We start from the raw sequence: 18,265 nt of genomic DNA on the forward strand, positions 1-18,265 counted from the left end.
CAATAATCCGGATGCTCATTCGACGATATGCATGCACATTTTGGTTGATTTTGGTCACTGTTTCTGGAGTTGAAATAGTCACAAGGCGACCTGGGCGCTGGTCATCTTCAGTGCTCTCTCGAGATAGAGAATTGTCCCCATAGGCCTCTTGCAACAAATTGTAGCACTGAGTCGGAGTTTTTTTCAGTTTAACGAGAAATTTGAAATTGATACGTTGCTCTTGTTTTCCGTCATACATGGTGAGAAAAAAATACGTTCGGTTCCAACCGCTACTGCTCAAATACTATAATAGTGACGGAAACGTGTTTTGGGACGTGCATAGACAAGATATCTAGATACCCAACGCACTATTCGTTTTTTACCTCACCCGTTTAGGGCGCCCTCTAGGCGCGCAGTCTCGTTATTTAATAACCAAACCTCGTATTTCACACCAATTTCTCTACATCTTAATAAATATCATCAGTAATCGATCGCGTAAAATTCGACATTGAAATCACTGATAGTTGCATAACTGACCTACAAGTAGGAAAGTGGGTAAAGCTTTTAACGATTTGTTATAGCACACTGGGTTTTATATAAGGTATACTATTATTCACAAATTACATAATATTGTACAATGCAGTTCAGCGCGATCATTCACATTATAATTTTAATTACCAACGGTTGGTTAGTGAACATGTCCAGTTAACCAACTTTTTGGATCTTATATAACTATTATTCATAACACGTTTGTGATGTACATATATATATTTACGCTCCAAAAACGAATAATATGCCATAACTTCTTCGATATTTCAATTTTTTAGTTACTGTATGTTGGAAACGGAAAGTGAATACTTTTAAAAATAGTATACTAATCTTATCATCCTCGAAAACATGAGAAATTTGTTGATGTAAATAGACGTACTTACCCTAAAAGTGCACTTAATATCATTAAGGATAATCATTTTAGTTAATACATTGACAAAACTACAGGCATTCAATGTCCATGTCTTATTTTTATTATATCTCATCTATCTGAATTTACACACTGCGATTCTGTATAATATCCTTCAAAACTCCATTCAGCCATTTCCTCTATAGTCTCCTCCTCCTTCTTACACCTCCTTTCCCTTCTTCAATGACCCTTTTTGAAAATCTATTTCCCACCATCCATTCAATATCCATCTTATTTTTGGGCTTTTATGTATCTTGTTATTGATGCATATTTATACAAAAACTTCAGTTCTTGGTTAATTTTTCTTCTCCATAGTCCTTCACTTGTTTATATTCCCCCAAAAATTTCCCTCGACACTTGCTTTTCCCTTGTAACCAGATTTGTTTCTTCGACCTTTATTAAAACTCATGTTTCACTAACTTACTTAAGGATCTCTCGGTTTTAATTCCTCTGACTATTCCCTCATTTATTTCAGTCCGCTGTTTATTTTTATTTGGCAGCGTCGCTCCCAGGTATTCGAATTCACTCATTTTTGTCCTTTCCCGCTTTGATCTCTATGTATTCCTTTCTAACAATCACATTTTACTTCCGCTCCACATACTTTATTTCCTCTTGGTTTATTCTTAATCCATGATAATTTTGTAGTTTCCTCTACTTTACAGAGAGAAAGACAGAGAGAGAAATGCTTTATTGTCAAAAAATTGTTACTATTTGTAGACAAAAGCTTGTAGAAACTAAAAAACAAACAAGTCGTTTACAGAATAGAAGACACTTTCCAATAAATATGCCCTCAAATTATTGCGGAATGCGGGAAAATATTATATCTATTTGATTTCAATTGGCAAGTGATTGTGTATTTTTTTGCATTGTAAAATATTGAGCACTTAAGTTATTCTGAACGTGAAGTAGGTAGGTTCCTAAATGCAACGATCTTTCTGAAATTGGAGAAGCGTTCTTACGAATTAGGGAAACGAATTCAAAGATGAATAAGACCAGAAGAGTCAGAATTTTTAATCTTTTAAAGAAGTCCTTGCGGTGAGCCCTGCTGTTTAGTCCGAGTAAATATCCAACAGCTCTCTTTTGTAGTTTGAAGATTCGCTCAAATTGAGTCGCACTACACCTATACCAGAAGGTAAGGGCACCTTGGGACATAAAAGATTACAATCGCATCATGATTTAAGGGTGATTAGGTCCCTACATTTGATCCTATGAAGTGCCCTGAGATCAGGGTTGCTCCAAGAGATATTAATGTCGTCTGCAAATTGACATATCTTACCACTGATGTCTAGATAGTCATTTATAAACGGAAGAAACAAAATAGGGTTTAGTATTGAGCCTTGGGGTACTCCACATTCTATTGGCTTGCAAGATTATTATGTATAAAAGCAGCATCATATCACGCAATTATTTTTTCTCAAACTGTAACTTTTATACCTTTACATTTCATCATCCTTCCTACTAAGGATCTGTCCATGAAGACGTTAAACAGTGTTGGTGATAATAACTAACCCTATCACAGATCCTGGATGGTATCGATTTAAAAATTGATATTTTTTAAGTATAAATTTACTACTCATGATAATACTTTTTCACAGGATAAAAAAGATCCTTCCCAACAACCGAAAAACATCGTCCTGATGGGTTGGTGTATGCCTGCTTCATGTACAGCAAACGGTCTACAGAGATATTTGAATCGATATCTTAACACAATTGATTTTCCTTTGAAACACATGAACGTTACTTATTCGTCATACATCGATGAATCGTCTTGTCAGAAACAGGATGACAATAAGGACTTCGACCAAGTTGAAATTTCTTTCGGGTGAGTACTAAACTAATTTGTGAGGTAACTAGAAGTTTTTTAGTACTATTTTTTTGTTTTAGATTAGTGTGTGCAATAATAGTAGCTCTTGTGATCATGTCAACAACGTACGACTGTTTCAGGAACTACTCCAACGAGAAATTAGTTGAAAGTTAGTATATTACTTAGTCTTTAATTACTTATTTTGGTATAATGTGTATTTATTAGATAATTTCTTAAAAGTAAACAGAAAAAGATTGTAGATTATGTCAAGTAATTAAGATAATTTTTAGGATCACCAATGGCATCACTTTTATTAACTTTTTCGCTTAAAAAGAATATAAAAAAGCTTCCACAGTCTGATGACAGCAATCCTGCTCTAACAATTCTTTATGGTATGCGTGTTATTTGTATTTTAATGATTATAATGGATCATAGATTTGGAACACATTTAGCTTCTGCTGTACTGGATTTTGATTTCGTCGAATTGGTAAGTTCAGATTTCATTATTTTGAAAACCATGTTCATGCAAATTGAAGTATAGTATAAGGGTGATTATATAGCTTTTACCCACGGCTTCGTTCGCATTGAAGCCATTAAATAAGGAAAAGAGATCATTACAATGGAAATGAATCTATATGATTGAAAGCAAGAGTTGTCCTTTCTTATTTTGCTTCAACTCATCTGTATGACCTAACAATTAAGTTTTAAAAGCTCTTCAACAAGTAATGGAAGTAAAACCTTTCCACTGGAACAGCACATTCCAACAGTTTCATTTGAAAGCATCGCAATAGTAACATTTTCTCATTCATTAAGATAATAACAATCAAAGGATTATATTGAAGCCTAATTACCACTAAATATCGATCCTGCATTTCTGCATTATGAATTCTTCTCGCCTACAACGTAGTTTGACTTTTTCCACGAACTCGTATCTAAAGAGGAGCTTCATCTGCCCTAAAAACACTTTGTCGCTCTGCTTGCTGTTGTCTTCTCATCTCTGTGTGAACCGAAGATCATTTATTTCGGGCAGCTTTTGCTGCACGGGAGTTTTGCTTCCGAGGCATTTTTAAAGAAGAACAGAGTAAGAATTAAAACCAAAGAGTAAGATCTAATATAATGAGTAGCATTTAACTACAAAAATGATACCTAACCTCAAAAATTCAAATAGTTCTATACTACTCATGTAATGAAAGAAAAAATAACAAAAAATAAAGAAAATTCCAAACAACTAACACTATAGCCGATTGGATGGCGTTTAAGAAGCTAGATTTTGCGATTTTTGACAAAAAAGTATTTTATATCTCGGGAAAAATAATTTTTTATTAATAAAAAGTATCTAATACTTCCAAAAATATCTGTACAAAGTTTCATGATGATCGGTTAAGTAGTTTTCACGTGAAAGCGAAAAAAACTTACATTCACATTCATAATATTGGATATTGAGGCATACATTGTAATTGTAATTTTGAAAAATATATTTTCTATAATTACTAATTTCAGCAATACAGATCTCCAGTGGGAAGCATATTTTTCCATGGTGATGTCTTCGTTGATTCATTTTTCATTTTAAGTGGCTTATTAGTAACTTATTGCTTGCTTGTACAGTATGACAAACGATTTATCAACCCAGGGGTCATAGTATTTATGCGGTATATAAGGTAAGTACAAATTAACTTAATCAAATTTATTTTTCTCAAGGTAATTGATAAAAAATGAAAGAATAAAACTGCTGGATTTCAACCGGATTATAGACGTATCAGACGACATAAATAAAGCATGACTACTAAGGTATCGGGTTCTTCATTTACATCAATTAAGTTCTTCCTAAAAGTCTTTGTAACATATTTTGATAAAATTTTAAAGGTTTTCGTTATTAATCTCCTATTATGTGTGCTGATAATAATTTTATGGCATATGTTTTATTTGTAACTTATTTCGAGTTCCTTCGACACATTTTCCGATTTTGCGTTGAGTGTATTCAACTTGACTTTTTTCGCATAAAACTTTTAGAGACTATCAAAAATATTTAAAAATGTATTCTTTTTGTAAAAGTTGATTTAGATGCAAAGTCATAAATTGAAGTTTTCATGCTTTTATTATTCTTGGCATGAAATGAAAATATGATCACTCATTATTGAGCTTACAAGGTGGCTTTCAAAGCTTTGTAATCATCAAAATTGGAGACACAGACCAAAATATATAATCGAAATTAAGAGAATAAGAGCTACTAAAAATAGATGTCAATTTGGATTTGATGTTTTCCATTCTGTATATATTTCATTTTGTGAAATAAATTTATAAAAAAAATATCTTCAAATAATTTTTTGTACGGATGTGAATATTCTGTGATCGCAAACTAGCGATCAAAATAGCTCTAATTCAGCTTCTATTTTGGGTCGGAACTGGAGTCCTTCGGCTTATTCGACTACCTGAGAATATTGAAGCAGTGAGAGCTTCAATATTTGAACAGATTTCTTTATAAATACCTACATTTACATATAATGGAGATTGTGCAACAGCTGCCTTAATGTGACTACAATTCACAAAGCTTCTTCTGGATAATGTTCCTGAGAACAATGGAAATGCCCTACTGGACTGACACCAATTCTTGAGAATTGCATGAAAAGCCTTTGCATTCAAATATAGTCGCAGTGTGGTGTGTCATCTGCAATTATTCTTTGAGGAATGTGTATTCGGTCTGGTATGCAAAATGTTACAGGGATTAGGTAACCACAGCTATTTGAGTTGGACTTGGTTCTAACAAGAAAGTGCAACGGCACACACCACAGGAGAATCAATGGCTGTCATGAGAAGCGATTCGCAGTGGCCGGCCTGATTTATCCTAGTAATTTTTTTCTGCAGAATTTTTGCGTTTTTGTTTAAAGGTCTCATTACAAATGGTTTACTCAATGTATTGAAGGACGTCACGTATATTATTTGCTCTTAAAAAATATGTTGAACAAAACTTTAGGAATGTACTGCCACACCCTCAAGTTAAAAACCCGAAATCAGACAGTGGTTTCTTCGAGTCCGCTAAATTATTATCTGGTAAAGATAGTTTTTGTGATTCCATAAATGTTTATTCGAATATAAACGAAATTTCGAAATTATTTCTTATGTAATCACTTTCTTTTAACTAATGGTTTCAAAATATATATCATTCGGTCGGTATTTATTTCTATAAATTGTTATAATTTTCTTCTTATTTTATTTAAAGATATTTCATTCAAACCAGTCTTGTTGTCCTTCAAAAACATTCACTTACACATGTTCGTCTGACACCAATCCTCATAAGTAGATTCAGGGGACTCGCTGTCAATTTCAATCGGTATTAAATCAAGTTTCAATGATTCTTTTACGGCCACATATTTCGGATTTGGTAAGCCATTCGTGTTTTTTAGGAGCTGTCGAATTCTTTACAATTTTCCAAACTGTTCTTTCAAGAAGCTTTCAATGAAAAGTATTTTCGTAGCCTAGCTCTACTAATTATAAGTAATCACTTTTAACTATATCATCACTCAATAAGTCGTGTGACTGACATACAGATGGCGCTGCCATTGTCAAATACATATGACGTTTATGAAGTGACATGAAAAAAAAATGACAGCCATTTAAGTGAAGCTACTTTTGTTATTTTCAAAACAATGAATTCACATCACAAAAAAATCATTTGTTAAAGAGTTCGCTGAATTTGAACGTGGTCATACGGACACGGATGAGGGTGAATGTTCTGGTCGTCCAATTGAAGTGGTTACTCCAGAAAACATCAAAAAAGATATCAGAAAGCAGTGTGTTTACATTTATATGTGAATAATGAGCCATGAGAAATCTTTTTTCAAAGTGGTTGCTGCGGTCGATCCAAAATAACAACGTGTTGATTATTCAGGGCAGTGTTTGGCCATGTTTACATGTAATAAATTAGATTTTTTCATCGATATGTGACAATAGCTGAAACATTGATCCTTCACTTTACTTACCCGATCATCATTTGAGTGGACTGCAGCCGGTGAACCACGTCCGAAGTATCCGAAGGCACAACAGTCAGCTGGGAAGGTTATGACTTCAATATTTTGAGATGCGCATTTAATATTGTTCATTGACTATCTCCAAAAGGGAGAAACAATCAATAGCGATTACTACATAGAGTTGTTGGATCGTTTGAATGCAAAAATCAAGGCAAAACGACCTCATATGCCGAATAAAAAACCACTGTTTCACCAAGTCGATGGCAATGATGATTAAATTGAATGAATTACATTTCGAATTGCTTTCTCATCCACCGTTTAGTCCAGATATGGCTCTCAGTGACTACTGACTATTCGCTGATGTCAAAAAAATGCTGGCTGGTAAGAATTTCAGCTCAAATGAAGAGGAAATTGCTGAAACTGGAGCCTATTTTGAAGCAAAAGACAAATCCTTCTACAAGCACGGATCTCGAGAAGTTACAGAACAGTTAGAATGAGTGTATTGCTTTTGAAGGAGATTAAATTGATTATTAAAATCGATTCTTTGCAAAAAATGTGTTTTTCTTACGACTTATTGTTGAGTGATTATCATTATTGCTTCAACGGGTGAACATTTGCACTGTTTGGTAGACATTTCAATAGACACTATCGATTTTTATAAAACACTATATTTCATGGCTCGAAATGAGCTGACACAGACAAGGACGTTAGGACCGTACCTAATCCGAGCCAGTTAACAGTTTTTTATCTTCTTCGATAAAAATGCAAATGGTAAAAATTATACATAATAATATTTGAATTCTACTTCTAGACTAACACCTTTATATGCCATAGTTATATTTTATTATGCATCTATGTTTAAATATTCCGGAAGTGGTCCAATGTGGAAAACCATAATCCATCCGGAAGTAGAAGATTGTCGACAAAATTGGTGGACAAATATTTTATACATCAGCAATTATATCAACGTAGACAAAATGGTAATATCTTATCTAATAAGTAATATCTCCTTATGAAATTCTCTGATATTGATAAATCGTTTCAATTTTCAGTGTATGGTACATTCGTGGTATCTCCCTTGCGACTTTCACTATTTCATGATAGCAGTGGTATTATGCATTATAATATACAAAAACAAAAAAGTCGGTCTATCATTCTTAGCTCTGGTCACTTTGGTGGCTATAATTGTTCCATTTATCATTGTATGGCAATACCAAACATCAGCTGTGATATATTTCTACCCGAACTTCTTGAGACAACCAAAGAAACAAGACGACTTTATCATAACATATTCCAAATCGCACACAAGGGCTTCGCCGTATTTCATCGGAATGGTAGCTGGTTATTTATACTACAGAATGAGAGGATCGGAAAAATGCCTCAAAAGAGTGAGTTTATTAGATGTTATCATTTGAAACAACGATTCGTGTTAAGACATATATCATCGCTCATTATACAATAATGATAAACTGCAATCATTTATGTACATAATTTCCCCGCATCTTGAAAAAGCTAACTCATAAATCATATCATAACCTACCAAAACTATGTATGCGGATATTGGGGCATCATATACACTGAGATCCAAACGATTATGTCCCCCTTTCTTGCTGCGATACTGGAGAACCCAGCTGATCTGTTAATCCCAATCCTTTTAAAAAGTCTAGAATTTAGTATGCTCCCAGGTGTAGTACTCTGGAGTTCCTTGGTGTTTCGCACCAGATAATGTGGATAGAGGATTCGTCCTCTGTGCAAAATCTACACGCCGAATTATCTGCTATGTCTCGCAAGAGCCCCCTCGTTACTCCCCTAGAATGAAAAGAAAATATTTCCATACCCTCAAATCAGAATATAATTTAACCTTCATAAAATCGGATCAATAAAGTAAAGTATATATTCCCCATGAGACTTTTCATACCCATGAACTTAAAAAATCAACGTAATTCATACTTCAAATTCCATTTTCCACAGCTCATCAATTCCAAATACATAACATTATCTTATCTTTATCAACGGTTCCAAATATGGTGCAAGGACTTTTCGGAAACTATAACCCGGGTTTAGGTAGATCAACTATCAGCTGATTGTGGATCCTAACCCAAAACGAAATACAGATCACACAGATTTTGCACTAAAGTTCAATACCAATAAGCTAAAATTCAGAAAAGTATGAAAATGACGCTGCTCATGAGAAATAAGCCATTTAAGGGAAATAAATGGTTGTTGCAAAACCATAGACAAATGGAACAACCCGTCAGCTAATCGCTTTTATCCTTCGGTCTACCATGAGTATGAACCAATTAACTCAATCAATTTCCAAACAATAATGAACGGGATCAGAGTTAGTTTTATAATAAGAATCGTCAAGCTCCTCAAAATAGCCATTAACTGCCGACATCAACTCTTCATTTTTGGAAAATCTTTGACCGAGCAAGTCTGGGGACAGAAAATAATCCGTGGGGTCTAAAACTGATTTTGGCCATTGCAATAACGGATATGTGAGCCGGTGCATTGTCTTGACGAATCAACACTTTCTTTTCAACCAAATGCGGCCGTTTTTGCTTGATTCCTGATAATATATTTTATTTTGAGCAGGTTTATTCCCATATAATATTACTCACATCTATATCCATTATGATGACTTCATTATTAACCGGTATAGTTTTCTACGACGCAGAATACGAATACGATGCAGTTGAATCGGCATTATATGCATCTTTACACAGAGTAGCATGGTCTCTAGGATCAATAGGTGTATTATACGTGGCTAGCTACGGACACGCTAAATTGATTTACAATTTCCTATCGTGGAAACCATGGATACCTCTCAGTAAATTAGTATACGGTGCTTACCTCACTCATATGCAATTTCAAATGAGAGCAGTTGCTAGGAAAGGCGGAGCTGATTTCATAAGTTATTTCGACGTGGTAAGTACTAATTCAATTTACACATTAAATAAACATAGATTATATGGTTTTATATTATTTCAGATAAGCTACGCCTTGTCAGATATGGTCCTAGCGTTTTCGTCTGCTTTTGTATTATATTTAGCTGTAGAAGCACCTTTTAGGAATCTATTTAGTTTACTTTTGATGCACCCTTCGAAAGATTCTAAATCGAAGCCGAAGCCTGTGGAAGATCAAGAAAGCGTAAGCGAAGTAACTTGTGATAGTCATTTATAAAGTAGCTCAAGTATATTTAGATGAATGTAGTATTAATTTTCGATGTGAAAGGTCTCTATTTTTTTACTAGATCGATAAGTGATTCATGAAATAACCATAAAGGCTGAATGTTTAACATAAATCACCGGTTATTGTATTCCAGTGACGAGCTAAAAAATATTCAACTATTTTATTTTTGCAACTTTGGAATTTTTGGAACTTTTTAAAGATTACGAAGTGTAAATATGAAATATGTGTATTTATCGTTGGTTAGGTTAGGTTAGGTTAGGCTTTTTTTATAGGTAATTCATGGGAGTTTTTCTCTCTTTCACTTTTCAAACAGACTATAACTCTTCTACCTTTAGATAAAACTTATTATTTTTGATTGTATTTTTTTTAAAAATCAATAAGTTTTATGGATGCAACTTCATAGACTTCATACTTAGGCAGTCTGTAAAATTGAAACGTTAACTGTGAGAAAAGAAAAAAAAATTACTAGTCCTAATCAAACTTTCTTTCAATAGAATGTAATGTAATAGAATGTTTCATGTAATATTAATAATATTTTGTATTGTTTCATTATATCATAAAATGCTCACTTGTTAAGTACACGCCGCCAATTTTTTAGCGTTGTTCTACTCATTAAATTTACGTTACTTTGTGTTATTTTTGTGAATAAATATTTATACAGTTTGTTGTATTTTTCGTTTATCGTCGTTTTAGATTGTCATTGATATAAACAAGTAAAAATTTAGTCACTTAGTGATGGTTTGTGAGATATTTTGGCACCAATCATAAAATTTGCGGTAAATTATGAAACTTATGGAAAATTATGTTTTCTATAACGTTTTTATCAACTTTAACGATCAGTTTTGGACTTAATGTTCAGATGCCCACTTTTCTCTTCATAGTTATCGTTAATTGGAACATTTTTAAAGTGAGTCCCAAAAGAAATCATCAAAACATTAATTAGAATAATTATATGGAACGTACTACAACTGTGACTCATGCGTAATATGTAGAGGTTCGTTGGGTTGTTTGTGAATATTATGAGGCCATTATTCATATGGATTAAGGATTATTCTATCTTTGGACCTGATATAGGAAAAATTTTCCTCTGCAGGGCAGGAATTATGGTGGATTAAGGAAGGTAGAGTAGTATGTACCGAATTAAAATGAAATAAAAAAAGAAAGGCTCGGCGAAACAAACATTTTTCAAAGTGTAATAATTTCTTCGTTCGAATCGGATCACCAGATCACAGAAAACCTACATGCTAGGAAAATATGAAGATAAGAGTCTAAAGTCGATGAAGATGACGATTAGATGCTAAAGAAAGAAAGACAGAAAGGATTTTGTTTTATAATAGTGATATTTGGATAAAATCTAAAATATTTAGTGTTGGATTGTTAGGATAGTCTTTTTTGCTTTAAAGTCAATCTGTTCCTATACTAAAAAGATATTTTGTTTTGCTTCTAAAATGAGGCTCTCAAATGAGGCTTTTTTTTTGGTTAGGTTAGGCTTCTGTCTTCACTACAAGGTGAAGAGGAGGAGGTTTAGTAGAACTTATAAGGCTACGGTAGGATAGGTTGAAATTGTCCCTGTAATACCTAGACAGATTAAATCATTCAGTTCTCAACCACCAAATAAGCGGTGCATATGTGATCATGGTTGTGATGATTGTTTGGTAACCCAGAATACCAGCTTATGCTTTAGCCCCCATGTATTGCCAAAAAGCCTGCGATAAATCCATATGGTGGCAATGGCTTTTGTAATTACCTTCTCTATGTGATAGGTGTGCTTAAAATTGCTTTTCTTGTAAATGGGACTAGTGTTGTGTTACTGGGATTGATCGGGAGATGCCCTTCATCGCCCCAGTTTTTACTTGTGTTTAAGGTCGGACAGAGATTATACCCTCATGCTACTACCACTACTACGACATTTAATAAAATGTTATTTTTTACACATATAATTTTTGGTGAAAAGTTTCCACTGGTCTAAATTCACCATAAGTGCCAGTGTTGGCTGGCAATCGAGGCCATCAGTTCCCGTTGACAGTGAACTTGACATATGACAAAGGCGCCAATTATTTCATTACTGTTGTTACACTAACTTTTACTTTCGTATAATTCAATTTTGGGAAAAGTAAAACAAACACAGGATTTTACACAAAAAAAAATAAAACAACTCCCAATTACTGCATAAATTTTATTTTTTTAAACAATTATCACAACAATCGTAAAAATGAATAATTCAGACATTAATTCATTATATAGTTAACTGGGGATGATTAAACATTTATATAGAACTATAATAAAAAAAAGAACTAAATATCAATGACATATTACAACAATTCTCTTATAATATCTAGAGTAATTAATGATTATGAAATAAAAAAAGGATACAAAAATTTTACAAAAATATCAATATAATCCGATCAACTATCAACATTTAATCAACAAAAGCACGAGCAGCGAATCGCGATCGAGTAGACGTTAGTTTGTATAAGAATATACCGTAAGGTTTTGAGGAAACACCGTTCCGTCATGTTATATTTGGGTCAGCTACCTGCGCTTGTGAACCCCGAGCGCCCCCCGACGCTCGATCCTTTTCGGACTTTCTGTGTACCTGCTTTTCATTATTGTTGAACTTATAATTGTTTTTCATTGCAACAGTAATAAAAAGCAGGAATACAGAAGGGTCGAGCACAAGTAGCTAACCCAAATTTAACATTGAGTTTCTTATGCTCTGTTTCCTCAAAATATTATGGTATGTATGACAATGTACTGGCATAACATCTCGATATGACTTGAAATACCAATCACGACTACGAACAGTTTCCCAAGTTTAAAACTAATATTATAATTTGGATTTATTTAAATGTCGTAAAAAAAATGAGTTTTACACTTGAAAAATATTTAAATGAAATGGATATTACGAAAATTTAAATCTCCTGTCGTTATGGAAAATGAAAAGTACGAAGTATTTAACGGACATATGAATGAAAACAGATGAGATGAATAACCTCATAGTATAACCTAATTTTTTTCGTTTTAAAGACAAAAATTCTATTCTTTCAAGATATTAAACATTTCATTTTTAGTTTACTATAATTTGGAGGTGAAAGTTAATTATTTGAATAACATTTGGTAAATACATTGTCAATCAATTTTAAATAGAGAATAGACCATATGGACCCAAAATATTAAGGGACAACCACGGTAAAATTATTGTAAGTAGTGAATTCTCTTGGATCCTTAACATTGTTAGGACATGTTTCCAAAACTCTAATTTAAATATAATTATTTTCATAGATATACTGTTACCTAATCCATAATACTTACAATTTTTTTTTCAAAATAAATTTATACTAGGACTAGATAGTTACCATTTTTATAGTGGAAACTTTCGTAACGACATCCGCAACGGTTTCCGCGATCAAATCCGAACTATCCCGCAAACTGTTCATTCTACCATACGCCGCGGAGCGCGACTCGTGCGTTGTTATATTCATGAGATTACTAATGTAAGTAAGGCTTTATTTCATCACAATCCTATTTCAACTATTGAATATAAGTAAATACTAATACCTACAAAGGAAGTATAAGAATATTATAATGTTATAAAACGTTCCCAATTATATAAAGTTGTCCAAATTTCTATACATCAATTTCTACAAGTACTTCTTCACGGTAATTTCTTTCCCAAATAATAAGGGAAATATAACCCTTAAAAAAAGTGATTAAAAACCTTATTGTTTCTTCCAAACTAATTTCATATTTTATTACACCATCATCTATCTCATACCATATGAATTAAATGTAAGTGAGGTTATTAAATTACATTTTCGATCACACTGAATCAAAAATATAGCTAAGTTCAAATTATTACATTTTGGCATTGAAAAATCGGAGGAAACAAATTTTGTGAATTAATTGAAAATTAAGACACTGAATCTTGCTCTTTATATTTACTCTAATTCTTATGGAATGGAGTAGGCGATAGCATATATCAATTTTACCAACTTCTTGTGTATGGAGTTTAAAAATAAAGGAAAATCAAGAAGCATGTTAATCGAAAAGTTCTTAAAAAAAGCAATTACCTCTCTTCATCTTTCCTCGGTGATTATTAAAAAAAAAAACAAAATTAAAAGCAAAATAGGCATCAATGATAAACAAAAATGAAAACAGTGATTTACTTGGTATAAAAGACCCAGAATATTAAATTTAAGTTACGTCAAGGATTGTAAACATAACCTAAAAGAAATGGAGCTGGACATCACCTTAATTTGGATGGTAGGCAACGAGACCTACCTCAGATATGAAGAAAGCAACTTTTTATTCAAGGAACAGCCGAAAAATGTCATCAAAGGTCAAGTCTTTTAGTGATATTGTATTCTCAAAGTATCCATAAAGATTATATGGACAAAGAACTTGAAATTTGGCGGGCGTAGTAACCAAAACAACAGCAAGCAAAGCAATATATCAAACATGGCTTTTGTAAGGTAAGTGTATACCAGACGTTAAGGTGATAGTACATAAATTTGTGTGTGACTGTGTGGACTGAGGCAAATTTGAAATGATGAAGTTTATCAAAGACATATATAACGTCTTATATTGACTTCCGAAATATTAGCTTTTTAATCATAACACTTTGCAGGAACAAATAAGATCCCCAATTCACTGATTTATTCAGTTTAAAAAAGTTTACTCATTTTTGGACGAACTATCAATTTTAGAAATTATTGTACATAATTCTGGACCACCGGAATAAATATATTAATACATATTAACTGGGATTTTAAAAAAAAAGTCAAGGCACAGGCACAAGACTAAATTCCTCAGGTAGTACCTTAATCTTGGAGGTTCGTTGGTAGGTTACTATCCATTTAGCCTTGTTGTCTTTACACTTTATGTACAATAAAAAATAATGCACTCTGCATTGGAGTACAATCATAAATTATATATTTTTTCAATGTCATAATTTTCATAAGAACTGAAAGTGATTAAAATAATTTCTGAACCACTTTAAATAAAACAAATTTTAAAAAACAACGCATCACAATTATAGAAATATTGTTTTTGGAAAATTTTAGAATGTTCCTTAAAAATTTCTCGTAATTACAAATAAAAATGCAATTTGCATGGATTTTTTATGACAAATGTTTTTGTTGTAACCAAACAAAAGAACTAAAACAATTAACAACTTCAAATAAATTATAATTTGAACATTGTCAAATAAATATTCAACATTTTTCCAAAGCTCGTATTGTATATCAACACTTATGCCTCTGATCTACTGGGAGTGAAGCTGCGAAAAGTAACAAAATAGATGGAACTGTAGAGAACCAAGGCCACTGGGCCCCAAACTTTTATATGAATAAATGCCACAAATTTTCTGTATCTGTGAATGTTGCCTGTGTCTGATACATCAATGGATGAATGAAAGGAAGTTGTAATTACAAAGTGGAAAATTTTTCCTCTGAATTAAAAATATATTGAGAACAACCATATGCTGCGAATCAGTACAAATAATGAAGCACTTAACCAGAGGCATCCCCAGAAAGTCTATGTTTCGCAACATTCTTCTCCAAGTTGATGGGAGGATTAAAGTAGATCCTTATTTTTAGTCCAAGAAAATGAGTCCTCTAATGCGAATTCTGGGTAAGTTCCTGAATATTTTCAATATAATTTATTTTGCACTATTATTCGAAATAGATTTATCAAGATTTTTTTAGAATCATCCCTCGGGAAGGGGTGACAAAAAGTTGATAAAAATCTGAATTTAGGAAAAACGGAAAAATTAAGATAAAAAAACATCTGCTCAAATTTGTAGATTTTTGAATTTTACATAAAAATAGTCCTCCAAAGTGTTTTGTTATAACTGATATTTACAAAGTCAGACTGGCTAAAGCTTAAAGAATAATGATTATAGCTTTATTAAACCCTAAGTCACTAAAAACGTGACTCTATTTTAAACATTTTTCACCAGTTTGCTTACTGTGAGTGTTTTTGAATATTGTTCAATTATACCATGAAATGTCCAGTGAGTAAAATAGTTGATAACGAAATTTAAAATTTTAGTTTGTTATAATAGACATAAAACAGCATCGATTTGGTACACGGCGTTTGAGTACGTAAACCGCTAGATAAAAGTTAATCACAAAACGGGGTATTTTTGGCTGTTCGTTCCGACCACAAATGAAAATGGCAGCCTGTTTTCCACGACGAGAAATATGCCGGAAAAACTGAAAAGGTAAACGCGTGAAAGTTTTTTCATACTACCGTAAGAATCTCAACTTAGTGCGGTGTTATAATGCTAGAAATTATCCATACCAAAATACCGACAAGGTAACCGCGTAAAACTTTTTTCATGAACTTCTTCAATATTCACAGACTTCTTATTAGTTTCTTTTTCACAAAAATGTAGGTACTCATTTTGAAGCTTAGAATCTCAGTTTCAATTTTATACAAAAACTCTACATTTTTTGTTACAGCAGTTTTTTCCGAATTCCTCATAGTTTTCGAGTTATTAGCGTTTATTTTTTGAGATTAAAGTCGCAAAATTTCGAAAATCCGTACCCGTAATTTTGTTACAAGTTGCTAGACTTATTCAGTGTCCTAAAACCTCCAAGAATCTAGAAAATCAAAACCGCCCAATTTAATTTGAGGTTTTGGCTCAAAATCGCCTAATTTGCCTGTACTATAACCGCGAAAAAAAATTTTGATAAACATATTTCAGATAGTTCAAAGTAACTTATAATGAGAATTCAGGAACTTTTGTAAACAATTACATTATAAGCTCATTTATCCATAACTGTATGTCTTCTACACACGGAGCTACTCATTTGAAACTAATTACTGATCCCCTTGAATCACTTCCAATATTCAATGGAACATAACAGAGGGTTTTACTAATGTTACTAATTAATTCCAATGTTACATTGAATAACATTGGTACTTACATAGTTTCGCGTCAGTAATTAGTTTCAATACTTATTATTGTCGGGATTCTGGTAGAAGAAATTTTGGTAATGGAGATAACGCGATGTATCTAAATGTTTAAACACATTTCGACTGATGCGGTTTGAAAATGTTGGACAATTCATCTATGAGAGTTTCATAGCGAAAAGCTACCCTTATATCCGGTACGTTCGTTCTCGCTATATCGTTTCCAGCAACGCCTTCTTTAGTATAATTAGGACCCAACCAGTACTGTTTGGTCTTATGTGAAAAACCAGACATTAAAACGCTGTTTCTAGCTAACTCGCACATATCGCAACTGGATAGTTTCCAAACTTGTGCTGCTATACTATATTCTTCCATCAGAGGTTCTTTAGTAAAGTGGAATTGAAGGGGATCATCTGTTGATAGAGATACCACTAGACCTCTAGCTAAATATTCTGGTAGAGGATTGCGATGGTAATTTAAGAACAGACTGTTGTTTGATAAAGGACTCATAGCAATACCTATCTGAGCTAAATAATAAAGATACTGCAAAACTGGTACTTTTCTGAGTAATAAACCGTGAGAAATATTCTCGGAAAGCATGTACCCGCAAACCAAATGTTGTACCGGTCCAGCCTCTCCACAATGAGGTCTTAAAACAAAAGGATGCAGTCCTTTTTCTTTTCTAAAATGATTCAATATGGTTAAATTAGCGTACATGTAATATAAGTAATAAGCATAATTAGGATTTTCTTCGTCGTTCCAATTATCTGGAGTGGCGGTGTCCTTATCAAACAATGGATTCTTTTCCGGTTTACTTTCGTCATCTACTGAATCGAATCCAATAACGTACTGAAGAAAATTGTGCAGCTCAGGATGGGAGCTTGGTTTTGCAGTCACTTCGAACAATGGAAGGAATATATTGTCAATCACTTCTTGGAAACAGCTCAATACTTTGTTGGATTTGAAAATGTCGCTGGAAGGAAAAAGAAAATATGAATTTGTTGTGTTACTAGTTAGTTATTAGAAGCCTCTGAAGATGATAACTTAATTATCGAAACGCGCGTAAGATAGTGTAACTGTGAGTGTTGGTGTAGTGGTAGAGTAAACAGTGTATTCAGTATTAATATCACCAATGATTCCATAAATTCCAAGTTAATTATGAACCACTAGAACTTCACAGATTACCTTCAGTCTTTAAAGAATTGACAGCACAAACACAGAACTATTTTGACAAAATACGCTAATATACCGGTGTTGCCGTAACTAGTCGCTCGTGTTACAAATTTGTGACCGAAGGGGTTACACGAGAATCTATAAATTCCATAATGCTGCCAATCAAATCACTCGCTTTGGTAATCACTCGCTTGTAAGAAAGGTGAGTTAAAAATACCGGCCCAGGTCTCCATGTTGAAATGTCTGCCACAAACATTCAAATATTTTGAAGGGCTC

At 33.0% G+C, this 18,265-nt stretch overlaps 2 protein-coding genes across 12 annotated transcripts in view; one reads left to right on the forward strand and one right to left on the reverse strand.

The window, feature by feature from the left end:
• The first annotated feature begins 6,031 nt into the window (after positions 1-6,031).
• LOC130444144 (nose resistant to fluoxetine protein 6-like) lies at positions 6,032-10,561 on the forward strand. Of its 2 annotated transcripts, XM_056779185.1 has the most exons (5): positions 6,032-6,120; positions 7,518-7,686; positions 7,759-8,094; positions 9,302-9,634; positions 9,698-10,561. In XM_056779185.1, exons 2-5 carry the CDS (start codon positions 7,561-7,563, stop codon positions 9,887-9,889), a joined length of 987 nt encoding a protein of 328 aa, XP_056635163.1. In that variant the 5' UTR covers positions 6,032-6,120; positions 7,518-7,560; the 3' UTR covers positions 9,890-10,561. The 2 variants fall into 2 exon arrangements, with proteins under 2 accessions (XP_056635163.1, XP_056635161.1); XM_056779183.1 differs by having other exon boundaries at positions 9,302-10,561.
• A 1,501-nt stretch (positions 10,562-12,062) lies between these two features.
• Positions 12,063-18,265, reverse strand: part of LOC130443774 (AMP deaminase 2) — a 29,582-nt gene continuing 23,379 nt past the window's right edge. For all 10 annotated transcript variants that reach the window (XM_056778583.1, XM_056778588.1, XM_056778591.1 and 7 more), the window contains one exon: positions 12,063-17,789. In XM_056778583.1, the coding sequence (XP_056634561.1) occupies positions 16,928-17,789 (862 nt within the window). In that variant the 3' untranslated portion in view covers positions 12,063-16,927. The remainder of the gene's footprint in view (positions 17,790-18,265) is intronic.

Source organism: Diorhabda sublineata, chromosome 5 (assembly GCF_026230105.1).
Source record: "Diorhabda sublineata isolate icDioSubl1.1 chromosome 5, icDioSubl1.1, whole genome shotgun sequence".
In the NCBI taxonomy this organism is placed as follows: domain Eukaryota; kingdom Metazoa; phylum Arthropoda; class Insecta; order Coleoptera; family Chrysomelidae; genus Diorhabda; species Diorhabda sublineata.

Excerpts from the sequence above, each read along its gene's own strand:
- LOC130444144 (XM_056779183.1), top strand. The coding sequence starts at position 7,561 with ATGTTTAAATATTCCGGAAGTGGTCCAATGTGGAAAACCATAATCCAT. Across the intron at positions 7,687-7,758 it reads ATATCAACGTAGACAAAATG|TGTATGGTACATTCGTGGTA; the intron begins GTAATATCTTAT and ends TTCAATTTTCAG. Across the intron at positions 8,095-9,301 it reads CGGAAAAATGCCTCAAAAGA|GTTTATTCCCATATAATATT; the intron begins GTGAGTTTATTA and ends TATTTTGAGCAG.